The sequence below is a fragment of the Lithobates pipiens genome, unplaced genomic scaffold (genome assembly GCF_037356315.1).
Source record: "Lithobates pipiens isolate NorthernLeopardFrog02 unplaced genomic scaffold, aLitPip1_a1.2 Scaffold_25, whole genome shotgun sequence".
Classification (NCBI taxonomy): domain Eukaryota; kingdom Metazoa; phylum Chordata; class Amphibia; order Anura; family Ranidae; genus Lithobates; species Lithobates pipiens.
This window is the reverse complement of record NW_027507787.1, coordinates 183,400,643-183,421,682: the sequence shown is the minus strand read 5'-3', so window position 1 is coordinate 183,421,682 and position 21,040 is coordinate 183,400,643. Positions and strand designations below refer to the sequence as shown.

The 21,040-nt window shown below is 41.2% G+C and overlaps 1 protein-coding gene across 4 annotated transcripts in view; it reads left to right on the top strand.

The window, feature by feature from the left end:
- SLK (STE20 like kinase) overlaps positions 1-21,040 on the top strand; it is a 121,327-nt gene that overhangs the window by 68,002 nt on the left and 32,285 nt on the right. For all 4 annotated transcript variants that reach the window (XM_077455255.1, XM_077455254.1, XM_077455253.1 and 1 more), the window contains exons 10-12: positions 249-379; positions 11,321-11,444; positions 16,698-16,877. In XM_077455255.1, the coding sequence (XP_077311381.1) occupies positions 249-379; positions 11,321-11,444; positions 16,698-16,877 (435 nt within the window). The remainder of the gene's footprint in view (positions 1-248; positions 380-11,320; positions 11,445-16,697; positions 16,878-21,040) is intronic.

Here is a 21,040-nt window from a genome sequence, read left to right as displayed (position 1 = left end):
GATGTCTACAAATATGTATAAGAAAATCTCTTTTGCTCAATACAAGTATGACTGCAAAAATCACATCATAATTTAATTTACATTATATGAAAACCCTTGTAGCAGTAAATGTTTTTTGCATATGAAGAAGCAAGTTGTATTTTATTTCTGTAATATGAGATAAACATTTGATGTGTTATGCACTTGAATTCCTGAAAGCTCTTAAAGTGTTTTGTAATATTTGCCTCACATGTTGCTTTGTTCTCAAGGAAACAAAAAGACAGAAGAAAACTCTAAAGAAGACTAGAAAGTTCATGGTTGATGGAGTAGAAGTGAGTGTCACAACCTCCAAGATTGTGACCGATAATGATTCCAAGAACGAGGAGATGAGATTCCTCAGGTATATTATCTTTATTGTGTGGCAAGGTGAAATGGTTTGGTATTAATACTACTTCTGTTCCTTTGTTTATAAGCTCCTTAGGGCCTTCGTTCACTTCTTCATGCAGATAGAAGATAGTGCTGCTAGTTCATTTCTGCACTTCATCTAACACAGTCCTTTGAGAATATGGTACCTTATTGTAATGTTAGCTGTACGTGGACTGATGATGTGTACTGAGAGGTAGTTGAAGATCTAATCTGTAGTTGCGTGGCTTGTGTATGGGTGACTCAAATCGCTCAAATACCAAACAGCAGAAGTACAGTGCCTTGTGAAAGTATTCGGCCCCCTTGAACTTTTCAACCTTTTGCCACATTTCAGGCTTCAAACATAAAGATGTAAAATTTTTATTTTTTGTGAAGAATCACCAAGTGGGACACAATTGTGAAGTGGAACAAAATCTATTGGATTTTTGAAACTTTTTTTAACTAATAAAAAAATGAAAAGTGGGGCGTGCAAAATTATTCGGCCCCCTTGCGTTAATACTTTGTAGAGCCACCTTTTGCTGCGATTACAGCTGCAAGTCGCTTGGGGTATTTTTCTCGATCAGTTTTGTACATCGAGAGACTGAAATTCTTGCCTATTCTTCCTTGCAAAACAGCTCGAGCTCAGTGAGGTTGGATGGTGAGCGTTTGTGAACAGCAGTTTTCAGCTCTTTCCACAGATTCTCGATTGGATTCAGGTCTGGACTTTGACTTGGCCATTCTAACACCTGGATACGTTTATTTGTGAACCATTCCTTTGTAGATTTTGCTGTATGTTTGGGATCATTGTCTTGTTGGAAGATAAATCTCCGTCCCAGTTTCAGGTCTTTTGCAGACTCCAACAGGTTTTCATCCAGAATGGTCCTGTATTTGGCTGCATCCATCTTCCCCCTCAATTTTAACCATCTTCCCTGTCCCTGCTGAAGAAAAGCAGGCCCAAACCATGATTCTGCCACCACCATGTTTGACAGTGGGGATGGTGTGTTGAGGGTTATGAGCTGTGTTGCTTTTACACCAAACATATCGTTTTGCATTGTGGGCAAAAAGTTAGATTTTGGTTTCATCTGACCAGAGCACCTTCTTCCACATGTTTGGTGTGTCTCCCAGGTGGCTTGTGGCAAACTTTAGACGAGACTTTTTATGGATATCTTTGAGAAATGGCTTTCTTCTTGCCAGTCTTCCATAAAGGCCAGATTTGTGCAGTGTATGACTGATTGTTTTCCTATGGACAGACTCTCCCACCTCAGCTGTAGTTCTCTGCAGTTCATCCAGAGTTATCATGGGCCTCTTGGCTGCATCTCTGATCAGTCTTCTCCTTGTCTGAGCTGAAAGTTTAGAGGGACGGCCAGGTCTTGGTAGATTTGCAGTGGTCTGATGCTCCTTCCATTTCAAAATGATCGCTTGCACAGGGCTCCTTGGGATGTTTAAAGCTTGGGAAATCTTTTTGTATCCAAATCCGGCTTTAAACTTCTCCACAACAGTATTACGGACCTGCCTGGTGTGTTCCTTGGTCTTCATGATGCTCTCTGCGCTTTCAACAGAACTCTGAGACTATCACAGAGCAGGTGCTTTTATACAGAGACTTGATTACACACAGGTGGATTCTATTTATCACCATCAGTCATTTAGGACAACATTGGATCATTCAGAGATCCTCGCTGAACTTCTGGAGTGAGTTTGCTGCACTGAAAGTAAAGGGGCCGAATAATTTTGCACGCACCACTTTTCAGTTTTTTATTTGCTAAAAATGTTTAAATTATCCAATAGATGTCGTTCCACTTCCCAATTGTGTCCCACTTGTTGATTCTTCACAAAAAATTTAAATTTTATATCTTTGTTTGAAGCCTGAAATGTGGCAAAAGGTTGAAAAGTTCAAGGGGGCCGAATACTTTCGCAAGGCACTGTATATGTTTTTAATACACTGCTTCACCTAATCCCTGTGATTATTTCTTGGATTGTCTAATATTTAGGCTTATTCATACATTTCAGATAGGCAGATTTTTAGATTTAGTTTCAGTCGTAGAAAATCAATGACAGTGACGTAAACGCCTGGCCTGCATGCTGCTTTCTAGAGCTCAAGTTGGATAGCCCTGATTTTAATTTTTTTCTTAAAATGAGAAATTCAGAAAGGCAAGACCACTGTTTTTTTTTTCTTTCTTTTGTACAATCGTTGGAAGTGGATTATGGAGGTGTAACCTATTGCAGCCTGTCAAATTTCACATAAAACCAGTATTTTTTTCCTTACTTTCATACAAACACTAAATATCAGGTTTATATACCCTGTGCATACAAGAAATCTTCATGTGATATGGAGAGATATCTGGGTGTCAAATGAATTGGATTGTGGCAGGTTGGGTTGTTTTTATATATTCTTGTCAGTTTTTTTTATTTCCTTTTAGAAAATTCAATAGGCATAAACCAAAAATCTTACCAATCATTAGCTATGATGACTGCATTTGCTTTCTTTTTTTTAGGCTGTTTTCCCTCAGGTTTCACCTGGTTATCTGGCCAGTAACACACCTCCTGTATTAGGGTGTTTGCATTCTGGAAGAAGGAACAACACCAACATCTTTGGACAGCAGCTTTGTTAAGCTGAGTGTACACGGGCCTAAAAGCAGTTGGTTCAGCAGGAACCGACTGACATTGGGTCATGTTGTACAGCTCTCTGGATTAATTGGGGTGTTCCTACTGTCTTATCTTATTATATCCTCTTATTCAAGGTTTAGCAGCCATTTCAAATAGTTAGTTAATTTATAGCTCGCCATTTCAGGTGGCCACCGCTAAAGCTTATTTACATAGATAAAAGAAAATACAGGATTTGTCACAATAGGTGGTGATCGGCAGGTTTTTATTTATTATTTTACATGTATGTATGTTAATTTTAATCCACTTCAATAAAGGTATTGTATGTGGTTTTAATCAGTTGAGTGCTTTCACTGTGTTTGTTTCATACATTTTCAAATATTTTTGAAACCACTCTATATTAACAAATTATTATTTTAAGGAACGGGAAAAGGTAGAGCCCACATTCATTTTTCCCAAGTCATCTTCAAGGACGGCCTGATGAGAGAGTGGCTCCTCCCACCTAGCACAGGAAACACAAATCCACATTAGTATAAGAGGACAGGTACTATGCATGGTCCCTCCGTTATTGTGTTTCCTCCGGCCAGACAGGATCACTGTTTTCTCATTCTTTATCTGTCGGGCTTTTGTGCTGGGTGACGAGCCTCCCGGGCTAGCATCTGGTTCTCCTAGGGCAGTGTTCCTAGGCAGATGGAAAATTTAGCCTGGGCTCCTTTGTATCTTTTTTTTTTTTTTTGTCTCCCTAGGGGAAGAGGCAGGAAGATAAGGATGGAACAGGGTATGCTAAAGTCCTAAAAAGAGATGTGCCTCTTGTAAACATAAGTTGTCACCCCCATGGAAGAAATCATTATGTCAGGACTGCATAGACGCTTTGGGCAAAAAAGAAACTAGCTCTATGTTCAAGAAATTTCTAGATACAATGAATACAGAAATAGTTCAGGACCATCTGGTACTGTTATACCCAGTACCTCCGGTTTTAACGCAGAAGCTCTGGCTCTGACACCTGCAACTGCTGAAGGGGAGAAGGGGGTGCTGGAGGAGATGGAAGAAGGTTCTAGTGAGGAATCTAGCCCTGAAGAGGGAGAACTCAAGGAAGAAAAAGGTGAAAATGAAACAGAGGAGCTCTTAAAGTTAATTTATACCTTAAGCCCCGTACACACGAGCGGACTTTTCGACATCCAAACTCCGACGGACCGAGTCCGTCAGACTATCCGATCGTGTGTGGGCTGCAACGGACTTTAGCTTCGCCAAAGTCTGACGGACTTTAGAAATGAAGCATGCTTCAAATTTTCCCGACGGAACTCCGCCGGACCCGGTCCCCTTCGAAAAATTTGCTCGTGTGTGTGCTACTCCGACGGACTAAAACCGACGCTAGGGCAGCTATTGGCTACTGTCTATGAACTTCCTACGTCGAATCCAGTCGTACGTCATCACGTTCGACTCCGTCGGAGTTTGGTGTGATGGTGTGTGGTCAAGTCCGTTCGGTCGAAAAGTCCGCCAGAACTCCGTCGGAACTCCGTCGGAACTCCGTCGGAACTCCGTCTGAACTCCGGCGGAACTCCTTTGGAGGTCTGTCAGACTTAATCCCTCTCGTGTGTACGGGGCTTAAGAGCTGGAAAAGGGAAAAAAAAAGGAGGATTTATCTGTCCATGACAAATTATACGCAGGGTTACATTCAAGGTACAAGATCCTTTCCAGTTCATGCAGATTTGAAGGTCACAATATTGCAGGAATGGAAGAAACCTAGGAGCCTCAAAAGGAGATTTCCCTTTAAAGAGGAAGATGCATCACTTTGGGAGAAATGTCCTAAATTGGATGCAGCCCTTTCCCAGGGTAGCAAAGCATTCGCATTTATCCTTTGTAGACGCGGGGTCATTTAACGATACTATGGATAGGAAGGCAGAAGGTTATCTTGGGTAAGTATGGGATGCAGGAGCGGCATAGTTCCAACCGGCTATTACTTCTACCTGTGTTGCCAGGACCCTTGACCTTCACTTCCGGTACTTAACGAGGCAGTTGCTTATATTGCTGATGCTTCGGCTGAAGTAATCAGATTTTCAGCCAGATGCACAGCTCTAATCAACCAAGCAAGGAGGGCAATTTGGTTGAATACTTGGGCAGGGGGTGCCTCTTCAAAGGCAAAGTTATGTTCTCTGCCAAGGAAACTTGGTCTTTGGAGAAGCTTTAGATTCTGTATTGGAACGTTCGTCAGACAAGAAATTAGGTTTTCCGTTCCCCAAAAAACCCATACAAAAAAGGGTTTCGTCCTTTCCGGAAAATGGGTCCGAAAGAAGGTAGCAAGCAAGATCAGGAAAAACATGGCAAAATAGAAAACAAAAGGGAAAAGTGGGTTTTCTGTTTAACCCCACACAGCCTAAAGAAAAAGGGCAATGACTCCCTTTGCCGGGTAGGAGGGAGGGTGGGGGCCTACCTATCCCAATGTCAAGCCACCTCAAGCAATGCATACATTTTAGACCTAATCACCAGGGGTTACCACATAGAAGTCAATCGGGTCCCCCCCCAGAACCGTTTCTCGCAGCCCGTCTACCGAGAAATGGCAGTTGCCATGACAGAGCTGCTTCAAGAAATGATGGATCAATGAGTCATATCCCCCCTCTCCCAAAGAGAAAGCAAAGGGGGTTTTAACTCTCACATTTTTCTAAGGAAAAAATAGGTGGGGAAGATTCAGGCTCATTCTCAACCTAAAGGTGTTCTGGAAGCAGAACAGTCAGATACAAAAAATTCAAGCTGGAAACCATCTTTACGACAATAGAACTACTGCCTCAAGAGGCATACATGGCCACGATAGACTTAAAAGATGCCCATCTACACCTCCCCATCAGGGAATTCTCAAAAGTTTTTCTAAGGTTTGCAGTAAAAGGCCCGAAACAGACATTTACTTCCAATTCGACGCTTTGCCTTTCGGACTAGCATCAGCTCAGAGAATATTCACAAAATGTTATCGGAAGCGATACAGGCTTTAAGGACAGAAGGGATCTTCATAGTACCCTATTTGGATGACCTACTCTTATGCTGTGTACACACGATCGGAATTCCGGCCAGAAAAAGAGCGATGAGAGATTTTCATCGGAAAATGCGACCGTGTGTATGCTCCATCTGAATTTAGCTGACCGAATTTCCATCAGCCAAAAATTGATAGCATGTTCTCAATTTTCTCGACGGAAAAACTTTCTATCGTTAATTCCGATCGTGTGTATGCAATTCCGACACGCCAAAAATCACACATGCTCAGATTCAACTACGAGACAGAAGCAACTGGCTATTGAACTTCCTTTTTCTAGTCATGTCTTACGTGTTGTACGTCACCGCGTTATAAACGATCGGAATTTGATGTGACCATGTGTAGGCAAGACAGCTTGAGCCAAATTCCGTTGGGAAAACCATCAGAGCTTTTTCCCATGAGAATTCTGATCGTGTGTACGCGGCAGAATTCTCAAAAACGTCAGCGGAATTGGAAAGGTCTTTTAACCACCCTGGCACCACACTGAAAGTATATTCCACAGCATCCCAGCATAGCTTTCCTCAATCAGGATGATCACTGTGCTTCACTCAGGTGTGTGTGCAGGATAAGGGAACACAGAAAATTAGCTCATTGCATAGTATGTAAAAAACGGGGTTTATTTAACCACTTGAGGACCGCCGTATTGCCATTGTACGTCAGCACAATGGCACAGGCAGGCATAATCACGTACATCTACGTGATTGCCTTCCAGCGGGTGGGGGGTCCGATCGGACCCCCTCCCGCTGGTTACGGCGGTCCGATTCGGTCCAGGAGTGCTCTGTGATGAGGGGATGGCCGTTGGTTTTCGGCCACCCCCTCTGGATCGCTCCTGGCCAATGAGAAGCTTCCTCCCCTGTGTATTGTTTACACAGGAAGGAGGAAGTGATGTCATTCTCCTCGGGGCGGTCTTTTTGACCGGACTACGAGGAGAACAGTAAAAGTAAGTGTGCACCAACACTACACTGACATGTAGGTACACACAGGCACACAAACCCCCCCCGATCCCCCCCCGATCGCCCCCCGATCCCCCCCCAGTCACAGTGTCACTGATTGCATTGATCATTTCTTTACTGATCAATGCATTCAGTGTCAGTTGTGACAGTAAAAACTGTCAGGACAGTTAGTGTTAGGTCCAGGGTAGCCCCCTATCACCCCCCAATAAAGATTTAACCCCCTGATTGCCCCTAGAGTTAACCCTTTCACCCCCTTTTGCCAGTGTCACTAAGCGATCATTTTTCTGATCGCTGCATGTGTCGCTAGTGTCGCTAGGTAGCTAGTTATTTTTTTAGGTTCACCGCCAGGTTTTTATAGCGCTAGGTACCCCGATATACTACCCAATAATGTTTTTAACCCCCTGATTGCCGCTAGTTAACCCTTTCACCCCCTTTTGCCAGTGTCACTAAGCGATCGTTTTTCTGATCGCTGCATTAGTGTCGCTACAGTCGCTAGGTAGCTAGTTATTTTTTTAGGTTCACCGCCAGGTTTTTATAGCGCTAGGTACCCCGATATACTACCCAATAATGTTTTTAACCCCCTGATTGCCGCTAGTTAACCCTTTCACCCCCTTTTGCCAGTGTCACTAAGCGATCATTTTTCTGATCGCTGCATGTGTCGCTAGGTAGCTAGTTATTTTTTTAGGTTCACCGCCAGGTTTTTATATCGCTAGGTACCCCGATATACTACCCAATAATGGTTTTAACCCCCTGATTGCCGCTAGTTAACCCTTTCACCCCCTTTTGCCAGTGTCACTAAGCGATCGTTTTTCTGATCGCTGCATTAGTGTCGCTACAGTCGCTAGGTAGCTAGTTATTTTTTTAGGTTCACCGCCAGGTTTTTATAGCGCTAGGTACCCCGATATACTACCCAATAATGGTTTTAACCCCCTGATTTCCGCTAGTTAACCCTTTCACCCCCTTTTGCCAGTGTCACTAAGCGATAATTTTTCTGAACGCTGCATCAGTGTCGCTAGTGTCGCTAGGTAGCTAGTTATTTTTTTAGGTTCACCGCCAGGTTTTTATAGCGCTAGGTACCCCGATATACTACCCAATAATGGTTTTAACCCCCTGATTGCTGCTAGTTAACCCTTTCACCCCCTTTCACCAGCGATCACAGTATAAGTGTCACTGGTGACGCTGGTTAGCCAGTTAGTTATTTAGGTTCCCCGTCAGGTTTTTATATAGCGCCAGGGACCCCCATATACTACCTAATAAAAATTTGAACCCCCTGATTGCCCCTAGTTAACCCTTTCACCACTGATCACCGTATAAGTGTTACGGGTGACTCTGGTTAGTTTGTTTTTTATAGCATTTTATATTCAAATCCGGAAGGCAGTGCTTGGTTTTCGGGGTCCCGTACGTGGCTAGGCTCCCAAAAAGTCCCCCACATGTGGTATCCCCGTACTCGGGAGAAGCAGCAGAATTTATTTTGGGGTGTAATTTGACTTCTGCACATAGCATGTGTGAGCAATATATCATTTAGTGACAACTTTGTGCAAAAAAAAAAAAAGTTTGTAATATTCCCGCAACTTTTGGCAAAATATAAAATATTCCATGGACTCAACATGCCTCTCAGTAAATAGCTTGGGGTGTCTACTTTCCAAAATGGGGTCATTTGGGGGGGTTTTGTGCTATTTTGGCATTTTATGGCCTTCGAAACTGTGATAGGTAGTGAGGAGTTAAATCAAAAATTTGCACCCTTAGAAATCCTGAAGGTGGTGATTGGTTTTCGGGGTGCCGTGCGCGACTAGACTCCCAAAAAGTCCCACACATGTGGTATCCCCCGTACTCGGGAGAAGCAGCAGAATGTATTTTGGGGTGTCATTTCACATATGCCCATAGCATGTGTGAGCAATATATCATTTAGTGACAACTTGGTGCAAAAAAAAAAAAGTTTGTAATATTCCCGCAACTTGTGGCAAAATATAAAATATTCCATGGACTCAACATGCCTCTCAGTAAATAGCTTGGGGTGTCTACTTTCCAAAATGGGGTCATTTTGGGGGGTTTTGTGCTATTTTGGCATTTTATGGCCTTCGAAACTGTGATAGGTAGTGAGGAGTTAAATCAAAAATTTGCACCCTTAGAAATCCTGAAGGTGGTGATTGGTTTTCGGGGTGCCCTGCGCGACTAGACTCCCAAAAAGTCCCACACACGTGGTATCGCCATACTCGGGAGAAGTAGCGGAATATATTTTGGGGTGCAATTCCACATATAACCATGGCATGTGTGAGCAATATATCATTTAGTGACAACTTTTTGTAAAAACAATTTTTTTTTTTTTTTTTTTGTCATTATTCAATCCCTTAGGACAAAAAAAATAAATATTCAATGGGCTCAACATACCCATCAGCAATTTCCTTGGGGTGTCTACTTTCCAAAATGGGGTCATTTGGGGGGGATTTGTACTGCCCTGCCATTTTAGCACCTCAAGAAATGAGATCGGCAGTCATAAATTAAAAGCTGTGTAAATTCCAGAAAATGTACTCTAGTTTGTAGACACTATAACTTTTGCGCAAACCAAAAAATATACGCTTATTGACATTTTTTTTACTAAAGACATGTGGCTAAATAAATTTTGCCCTCAATGTATGACTAAAATTTAGTTTATTCGATTTTTCTTATAACAAAAAGAAGAAAATATCTTTTTTTTTCAAAATTTTCGCTCTTTTTCCATTTATATCGCAAAAAAAAAAAATCGCAGAGGCAATCAAATACCATCAAAAGAAAGCTCTATTTGTGGGAAGAAAAGGACGCAAATTTCGTTTGGGTGCAATATTGCATGACCGCGCAATTACCAGTTAAAGCAGCGCAGTGCGAAATTGCAAAAAGACCTCTGGTCCTTAAGGTGTTTATTGGTCCGGAGCTGAAGTGGTTAAGCTAAAATATGCACTTACAACAGAGATATTAGGCAGTAGAGAGAGGATGATCCAGCATGGAGATCACCAACAAATCTAGATGCTCATCATGTCACAGCTCCTGTCTCCTTCCAACAAGTTTCCTGTTAACGGGCTACGTCTGGGAATGGAGAATCCTCACAGAAAATGTGGCCAGGCATCGGCTATTTCCTTACCTCATACGTTTGATCTCTTATAACATAGAGATCATCGGAATTTGGTAAGAGGCCAATTTAATTTTCATTTGGATTGTTATACTTTTATTAACGCTGGGTACAGTGGATAGCCCATCCAGTTGGTGGAATACTAATGGAATTATTTTTGATACGCATGGACACTTGTTTATTGAACTCTTTATCATCGGTTGATACACTGTGTTTGCTTATTTTTTGACACGTTTTTTCTTTGTTTATTAGACAGAGCACCATTTACATGGTTTTTACATTTTTTTTCATTATTTCCTTGTATCCAACGAGTGATAAAAGTGTAGCAGTCTACACTTATGATTAGCGCCAGATTTTCACACACATTTATATTTTACTGGCTAGATCGATCACCAGGTGAAAGTAAAGAAAGCTAATGCAGACGCCACATCTAAAAATTGGTAAGATGCAATATAATGTTTGCTTTTGGGTTTAATACCACTTTGTCAAGAAATGAGTGCAGCTATATAATATTTCCTGACATAAGAATAGGTTAAATACCATTTACTGGAAGACGAAGGTGAACTCTAAATATTGAAACCATTCAAGAAAAGCATGTGTGTTGTCAAATGTGGCATTACCTGTTTGAACATACCCCTCTTTTTTTGTTTAGTTTTTGACTCACCAGGTCCACAGAAGCCTGTATGAAAAGAAATGTGAACATTTCTGACATCTTTGTTAAAATACTAGCTTTCTGGCTGTGTCTTGCTTCAGTATTTTGAGACCTACTTTATTATCTGCTTCAAAGTTGTACAGCTCATGAAGGAGCTTTATGAACTGTTGGACTTCACAACATTTTACAGTTTGGGTTTGTTAGCCTTGCATTCAGCCTGTAGTCTAGAGGGCCAGAGTACTCCTATTTGTCACGGGAGGACCACTGGAGAGCTTCACAGCATGAATGACCCTGCTAATAATAGTTATGCAACTGCCCATTATATCTGTCAGCATCCAGATTAAACCCTGCAAACTGCACCACTACTTCAAAGTAGGGAGGCTTTCGTTTTGAAGCGAAGTACAGAGATATTTAGTTAAATGCAGCAGCCTACTGGTTTTATTGGATTTAACACGTTGATCAAATGTAGTGGTCATTGGTCTTCAAACCATCTTTCAGCAAGAGCCAATTTGAACAGCTAGTGATATTGTACAATATACATCTTTGTCTTTGAAAGAGTCTGTTTCCTGAATTAACAAGTGATGAATCACTGCTTTATTTTTCTCAAGGCGACAAGAGCTGCGGGAGCTTCGGCTGTTACAGAAAGAAGAACAGAGAGCACAACAAATCCTTAGTAACAAATTGTTGCAACAGAGAGAACAGATCTTCCGACGTTTTGAACAGGAAATGACGGTGATTACCCACTTCTCTAAGACTTTGTAGGAAATAATCCACTTAAAACTAATGAATATAAATAACTCAATTCTGAAGTTACCCAGAGCCCTTCTAAGATATGACATGTTCTGAACAGTTACGGTTTATGATCCATAAGATGTTTTTACAATATATAAAGTGGTGAAAATAATTATTTGTCCCCCTGCAGATTTTGTAAGTTTGCCCACTTACAAAGAAATGAAGGGTCTATAATTGTTATCATAGGTGTATTTTAAATTATAGAGACAGAATATGAACCAAAATCCAGAAAAATACATAATACAAATGTCATAAGTTTAGTTGCAGTTCATAGAGTAGTAAGTATTTGATCCCCTACCAACCAATAATGATTCTGGCTCCCACAGACAGGCTACCGTTTGTGCTTGTGTGGTACACCAATTAGTCCTGCCAATTTAAGAAGATGCTCCTAACGAAAACTCGTTATGTATATGAAAGACACCTGTGCAGAGAATCTCTTCCTTCATTCAAACCTCACCATCTTGGGCAAGACAAAAGAGGAGCTGTCAAAGGATGTCGGGGACAAGATTGTAGATCGACACAAGGCTGGAATGAGCTATAAGACCATCAGCAAGAAGCTTGGTGAGAAGGAGACAGTTGTTGGCATGATTATTCGCAAATGGTAGAAGTATAAAATAACCATCAATCGCCCTTGGTCTGGCGCTCTATGCAGGATTCTGCTTCATGGGGTAAGGATGATCATGAGAAAGTGAGGGATCGGCACAGAACTACATGGGAGGAGCTTGTAAATGATCTCAAGGCAGTTGGGACCATGGTCACCAAACAAACCATGGATAACGCAATATGCAGCTATGGATAGAAATCCTGCAGCACCCGCAAGGACTCCCTCCTCAAGAAGGCACATGTACAGGCCCATATGAAGTTTGCCAATGAACATCTAAATAATTCAGAGAAGGATTGGGAGAAAGGGCCGTGGTTAGATGAGACCAAAATTAAGCTCTTTGGCATTAACTCGAGATTTTCCTCGTGTTTCGAGGAAGAAAAATGCTGATTATGACCCAAAGAACATTATCCCTACTGTCAACCACAGAGGTGGAAACCTTATGCTTTGGGGCTGTTGCTTTGCTAAAGGTACAGGCTGACTTTGCCACATTGAGGGGCCAAGGCCATGTATTGTAAAATCTTGGATGAGAACCTTCTTCCCTCAGCCAGAACACTGAAGATGGGTCTTCTAGTATGACAGTGACTCAAATCATACTGCCAAGGCAACAAAGGAGGGGCTCAAGAAGAAGCACATTGTGGCATAGCCAGTCTCCAGACTTTAATCCTATAGAAAACGTATGGAGGGAGCTAAAACTTTGAGTTGCCAAGCGACAGCCAAGAAACCTTAAGGATTTAAAAGAAGAACTGTAAAGAAGAGTGAACCAAAATTCCTCCTTGGATGTGTGCAAACCTGGTAACCGACTACAATAAATGTCTTACCTCTGTACTTGCAAACAAGGATTTCTCCACCAAGTACTATGTCATGTTTTGCTTGGGGATTAAAAACTTATTTTACTCACTGAACTGCAAATCAATTTATAACATGTATCATGTGGTGTTTTTTTTTTTTTCCGGAATTTTGGTTGATATTCTGTATCTATCATCATAGACTCTTCATTTCTTTGTAAGTGGACAAACTTGCAAAATCTGCAGGGGATCAAATAATTTTCCCCACTGTAGCTATATTCATCACAAAAACTTTAACTACCAGTTCACAGCACTTGCAATTCAGTGTATTTTTTTTTTCTGCATCAGAAACGCATTGGTGGTAGGTTATGTGGTTTCCAACACCAGTGCAATCAGTTTCAGTTCCAGATAAAGTAGAACATGCTGCATTTTTTCTGTACTGAATTGTACTGGAACGTGGTAAAATGCATCAAAGATGCACCAGAATACACATGTCCCCATTTAAAGGTAAAGAAAAAAAAAAAAGAGGAGAAAAAATGCACTGGAAAGCATCAAAAAACGTACCAGAAACGCGTCCGAATTGCGTTTCTATGGTGTGAACTGACCCTTAGAATACTTTCTAATCATTAAAATGAAACTTCACCCTCAGAATTAGGTTCATCTCTACAAATTTTAAATACATCTTTTTTTTGGTGAAAAAAGTTCTGTCCTGCCCTCCCAATGCATGTCACTCGCCTAGGCAAATGGCATGCATTAATGCCTGCTGTGCCCCCTGGGATATGCACGTCACATATCCCAGGGTGCATATTCCTTCATTGATAGAGGAGGGGGCGGGCCTTGCTTTGCATCATTGTGAGGCCCAGCTGGTAAACCCGGAAGAGGCGACGGGCAAGATCAAGTTGGATCTGAATTCTGGGAGGATTCTGCAGGACTTTTCTGGATCTGCTTGGAAAGTGGGTACCTGGAATGTTCAGTACCTGCAACAAGGGGTTTGAAAAAAAAAATGGAGGTGGGGGTTTTTGGGTGTGGAGATCTGCATTAAGGACAGATTTGGTTACGGCAGTGTGTGTACATGTATCATTTAGATATGCTAGTATATGTGTTTCCATTCTGTTACCACCCATCTCTGGGAAAAACTTTGAAGTGGGCAGGTCAGGAGCCTGAAGAGTAGCTTTAAATGATTCAACATTTACTTTGATTCTTGCATCATCCGTCAGTCATTGGAAACAATAGGCTGAATAAAAAAGAAAAATTCAGTTTGTGATCTTTAAACATTTGCTATTATCCCATCAGATGAGAGCGAATTTAGCTTGTAAATAACTATAGTATATCTTACCATTTCTTTGTTGTTGCTGGGTCTAAAACAATATTACTATATCCTGATTTGTAGCAAACACAAGATGAGAGAGGAAAAACAAAAAACAAATATTATACAGAACTGTTATTTCCACTGATTTAACCACAGGAGATTTGGCTGCTTAACCACTTCCCGACCCGCGCACGACGATGTACGTCAACAGAATGGCACGGGCAGGCATATTGGCGTACAGGTACGTCCAATATTCAATGCCGCCCTGCCGTCGGGAGCGCGCCGCCGGCGGCGCGCTCCCGCGCTGGTCGTGACACCCGTGAGTCCGGTCGCGGGACCCGTGGACTCGATTGCCGCGGGCTTCCCCGCGATCGTCTCACGGAGCGGCCGAATGGAGGAAATGCCGTGTAAACAGCATTTCTCCATTCTGCCTAGCAACTAATGACGCTGATCTCTGCTCCATGTGATTGGAGCAGAGATCAGTGTTCACTAAATGAAAGCCCAACCCCCCCACAGTTAGTAACACACCCCTAGGAACACTTAACCCCTACACTGCCACCCACTGGTTAACCCCTTCACTGCCAGTGTCATTTACACAGGAATCACTGCATTTATATAGCAGTGATTAGTGTATAAATGACAATGGTCCCAAAAATGTGTCAAAAATGTCCGATGGGTCCCCCACAATGTCGCAGTCACAATAAAAATCGCAGATCGCCACCATTACTAGTTAAAAAAAAAAATAATAAAAAATTATTAATAAAAATGCAATAAAACTATCCCTATTTTGTAAACGCTATAACTTTTGCGCAAACCAATCAATAATCGCTTATTGCGATTTTTTTTTTTTTTTTTTACCAAAAATATGTAGAAGAATACGTATCGGCCTAAACTGAGGGAAAAATTTTTTTTTTATATATTTTTGGGGGATATTTATTATAACAAAAAGTAAAAAATAATGCGTTTTTTTTTCAAAATTGTCGCTCTATTTTTGTTTATAGCACAAAAAATAAAAACCGCAGGGGTAATCAAATACCACCAAAAGAAAGCTCTATTTGTGGGGAAAAAAAGGACGTCAATTTTGTTTGGGAGCCACGTCGCACGGCCGCGCAATTGTCAGTTAAAGCGACGCAGTGCCGAATCGCAAAAAGTGGTCTGGTCTTTGACCAGCAAAATGGTCCGGTCTGCAAGTGGTTAATGACAGGCCATTTTATTGTGATACGGCACTGCGTTGCTGTAACTGACAATTGCGCGGTCGTGTGACGTTATATCCAAACAAAATTGATGTCCTTTTTTTTTCCCCCCACAAAGAGCTTTCTTTTGGTGGTATTTGATCATCTCTGCGGTTTTTATTTTTTGAGCTATAAACAAAAAAGCACGAAAATTTGGAAAAAGACAATTTTGTACTTTTTGCTAAAATAAATATCCCCAATTTATTTTAAAAAAAAACTAATTTTTTTCCTCAGTTTAGGCTGATATGTATTCTGGATGTTTTTGGTAATAAAAATCGCAATAAACGTATATTGGTTTGCGCAAAAGTTATAGCATATACAAAATAGGGGAAAGATTTATGGCATTATTATTATTTATTTATCGGGACTGCGACGTTATGGCATACAGATCGGACACTTTTGACATATTGTTGGGATCATTGCCATTTATACAGCGATCAGTACTATAAAAATGCACTGATAACTGTGTAAGTGTCACTGGCAGGGAAAGGGTTAACACTAGGGGGAGATCAAGGGGTTAACTGTGTTCCCTAGGAGTGATTCCAACTGGGGGGGGGGGCACTGACTGGGTGAGGGGAGCGATCGTTGTTCATACTTGGCATGAACAACAGATCGCACTCCTCACCCCTGACAGCACGGAGATCTGTCTTGTTTACATTGACAGATCTCCATCTGTCTCTGTGTGGCACGATTGCGTGTGCCCAGCAGTGATCGCAACCGCCGGGGACATGCCCCCCTAGTGGTCAAAAGGCAACCCAACGTACAGTTACCTTGATACGCCCAGGGGAGCCAACCTGCTGCAGTAAAGTTTAACCTCTTCCTGGTCGGGAAGGAGTTAAACTTAATGGGGAAACTATCATAATTTCATATAAAACTATTGTATATACTGCAATGGCAAACAAAAGCCAGTTACAGTCATGTTAATTGTGATGGACAAATAACTGTGGGGCTCTTAACACACATTCTGAGGCTCAGTTATTAAGCATCTGGAGGAGGACAGTACAGTAAGATGACCTGCCAGTCCTATGATTGGCTTCTTCGCTAATCACTTAATTTTTTGTTTTTTTTGCAATGTTATGCAGGGAAAACCATGTACACAATGACCTATAAATTGAATGTAAAATGTAGGCAGGAGAGGGGTTGGGGGGTTGCCCACTCTCTACCCACTCTCTGCTGTAAATGAGCCCTTCTGAGGTAGCATAGATTTATTAACAATGTTTAGTTGTGCAGCCAATGTGATTCAAGCAATTGTTGTTTTTCCAGGGAAAGAAGCGTCAGTATGATCAGGACATAGAGAACCTGGAGAAACAGCAGAAACAGACTATAGAACGGCTTGAGCAAGAACACACTACTCGTCTAAGAGATGAGGCAAAACGAATTAAAGGAGAACAGGAAAGAGAGTTTTCTAAATTCCAGAGTGTACTGAAAAATAAAAAGAAAGAGGTAAGGCTGTTCTGGCATAATGGGCAAAATATTTCAGTTGTTCCTTCAACCTTTTTAGTTATCTCCAGTAAATTTGAATCCATTAAACTGCTCTGTACATATGACTCATGTCTAGTGTAGAAATTTCTCTTCTGGTGACTGGAGAAATTTGTTCATGTTATGGCTTCATAAGATAGCTGCCAACATTAGTATGTGTCACCAAACCTAGCTGATTTTACAGTGAGGCACAACTAGTGCTGAGATCCCTAACCAGTAATCAAATATGTTTTTAGTATTCTGAGTAGAGAAGCATGATAATGGCTAATCCTTGGTTTATTTTGGTCACTCTACATTGTTGCAAAATGTTAATTAAGCTTGTAAAGCTGATTTCACATAGGCGGTCCGATCAGGTGCGCCTGTCAGTTTTTCAGGCGGCCCTGATCGGACCAGCCATTGTTCTTTATGGAGCGGCTCGATGCCATAAGCCGGCATCTGATCCAATCCTGTCCTCCAAAAACAGATGGATGGGGGGGTCAATCTATTGGATCTGATGACAGTCGGATGGAAACGAGTCGCCTGTCATAGAGAACAGCAAGGCTGTGACAGTGTCCAGTCTGCACAGTGGAGCGGACACGGACCTGTCGTTTGCCTGCAGAGCGGAGATCAGCATGAGTAAGAAAATATTTTATATTAAAAGAAATGTTATATAAGAATATTATGTACATATAATGTTTAAAAGGGTTTCGTTTGTAAGTCAGTCAACCCAAAAATGATTTCAGGGTTTGCCAGATTCTGAAGAATTAAATTACTAAACCTTTTCATTTTGGCATTTGGATGCCCAGGTCTGCTTATCTGTTGTGGCTCCCCCAAGAAGGTGGGCACTAAGCCCATTAGACTATACCCTAACTGAAATGTAAATTTTAGTTTGATTGATTGATTAAATAATAAAAAAAAATTTGTCCTCACAGTTACTCAGTTTCTGAAGTGTAACTAAAGAAAAATTGTTTTAGCTTTAAAAAGAATTGTTAGAAATGAGATCTGGCTATAATGGGTAGAGTGCCATCATTCTCAATATAGATACACAAAAGGAAACCCTTTAGGAGTGGGACTATATCGACACTAAACAAAGGTAGGTCAACAATTTTGGTACAAAAGGATTAAAAACCTTAGAGCATACACATGGACATATGATGATACATAATTGCATGTAGCAAAAATGATGACCACTAATGCCTTTCGAGGATACAGGTAATTTGTCAAGTCACAGAGGTTACATTGCATATGTATGCCACTATATTTTAAAACCAACAGGAAAAGAACCGGAAAATGCGCTGATGCTCGCATCACACTGGACGCCCACTGCCAGGCCCTACCACCCAACTCTGGGCACCACACTGCAAAAGATCTCCTGGAGGTTGCTGGGGACTAGGAGCACAGGATTTATTAGAATAGCGGCCAGAAGATAGGGCCAAATATTCATAGATGTCAATTGCTGGGGGTCCTTTAAGTTCTAGATGGAATTCACCAAACTGGCATTTTAGGGAGCTTTAGCTTAGAGGCAGCCTGCATACAGGGCATCCAAAAAGCATTGAAATACATACAATTTTGTATTCTCGTATGTACATTTGTATGATCCTGTTGTATGCTCTTTAAGGTTTTTAATCCTTTTGTACCATTAAAGTATGTTTTTGTTTACCTTTTGACCTTTGTTTAGTGCTGATATAGTCCCACTCCTAGAGGGTTTACTTTTGTGTATAAAGAATTGTTTTTCTGTTTAGCCAGTCCAGTAATTTAGACACCCTTGGTACATATGAAAACTCCACTATTGCCTGCCCTAGCTTTCCAGTTGCCTAGTATTAACCCCACGTTCATTGGACACAGGAGATGATGCTGACTTCAGTGGGCTGGAGAAGTACCACTGTAAACCATCAAGTTAGACTATTTTATAAGGTGATTTTCCGTGCCCAGAAGTGTGACAAAGTGTGGTGTAAATCTGCAGCCTGGCTGCTAAATAAATAAATCTACAAATCTTTTAACATGTAAAACAGTTTACGTATCCAACCCTTTTATATAGCACTTAGTACTGCTTATAATTGCGTGAAAATGCAGGTGCCTTCTTATCGCATTCTTCTAATGAGAAAGTCTAGAAAATCTATGCGCTGGGTAGGCAATATAACAGATGTAAAGAAGGCTGAGCGATTTCTACCCCTTTCACACTGAGGCGTTTTTCATTCACTAAAAGGCAAAAATAGCGCTTGTAAAGCACCTCCCTTACCACCCCAATGTGAAAGCCCGAGTGCTTTCATACTGGGGCACTGCACTGGCAGGACGTTAAAAAAAAAAGTCTTGCAAGCAGCATTTTTGGGATGGCGCAACTGCTCATTGAAACGAATGGGCACTGCTGCCAAAGCGTCTGCAAAAGGATTTCGACAGTGGCGCTACACAGGCACATTTAACCCTTTCTTCGGCCGCTAGCGGTGGTTAAAAGTGCTAACGCTGTCCGTGGCTCAGTGTGAAAGGGGTCTTATTGTAATAATAACAGCTGGAAGTAAATGTTTAAATAAGATTTTTAAATAAAATATGTGAGCGGTTAGCTATTTTATTTCAACAGTCCTTGAAAAATGTTACCTTTTTAATATACTGTTGTTTTTTGCATACATAATATGTCATGTTTTAAATGTATGAGATTGTTCATTAACCCGAATCATTATTGTATGCTGTCATTGAAGTACCTTCCTATTAGTTGTTTATATTGTGTAATAATGTGACAATTTCTTCTCCCTCTCTACTTTGTGAGCTACATTTTGAATCCTTTTTCCCTTGGTGGTTGGGCCTGAAACACTAATGTTTCACACACGCAGGTGGTGTTATGTTCCATGGTTGGGGGTCTCTTTATAATGATCATTCCTAAGCCCTCTGGTGCACAAGTTTAACAGATCATAATGTACATTGAAAAGTAATTTATAGGTACATGTTGGCCACGTTTTTTTCCTTCACTATTATTTATTCTATCAGGCATATATCTATAGTTTAGTGGCGCTAAGAGCAAAGCAAAATGTGCAAAGGGAAGCTTCTACCGTAGTAGCAAGCAGATGTCATCATCTACTGATCTAATGTAACCTGATTTCTGATTGGTTACTACCAGTAGTACATTCTCCTTGCTTATAGCCATGTTTTAATGAAACCATCTGTATGTATACTATGTTCAATCCTTCCTGTGATGGCTCTAGCAATTTGCTTTTGGGATGATTTTACAGGTGCTGATTATTCAAGAAATGGAAGTATAGGCGTTTCCACGGCTGACTTGTTTTAAAAGCTTCAGGGCTTTTATTATTTTCTTAGCCTCCCTTTTAAGTGATCCTGGAACCAGCATGCAGAACAGGATGCAAGAATTTTCTGACTTTACTGTCTGCTTGCTTTATTCCAGATCAGTGACTCAATGGAGAGATCAATCAGGTCAGGATAACATCCTTGGAACCTACACTTTTAATAACAAGTTCTCAATGGCAGCTTTAAAACTGCTATCCTCACAGATTGTCATTAATAATGACTCTGCCATCTTGTAGCAAAAATTTAAAGAAGACTGTATGGAACAGAAGTCCTTTAATACAGTACTTACCTGCACACTTGCCCACTCCGCCATTCTCCTTTTGTATTCAAGAAGTACTCCTGAAAAATATTCTGCATCCAACACCTTTGTGAAGTATTCGAAGCCTGGCCACCCTCTGCACTTTCTGGTTCATCTTGCAGACCCCCCAGCATCATTACAAGTCACAATGGTGATGTAGGGGGCCGCTGAAGAAACTGCAAACACAACAGGACACTAAATTGGATATGATGCTACAACTTTGATAAGAGATGCATATGATAGGATAAAGAGAATTGCCTATGCCAGGACTACTGCTGCGCATACCACCCAATAATATAGATGGATGAAAGTCCAGCAACACGATGCAATACCGAATAAAATGTAGAATTTGTATTAATGTTCCAACAAGACAAAAGGGCAATCAATTACACAGCAAGGTTGATGCATTTCAGCCCTTTACTGGGCCTTCGTCGTACTGGTTACAACTAAGGACCAGTAAAGAGCTGAAACCCGTCAACCTTGCTATGTAAGGGATTCCCTTTTTGTCTTGTTGGAATATTAATACAGATTATTTAGTATTGCATAGTGTTGCCGG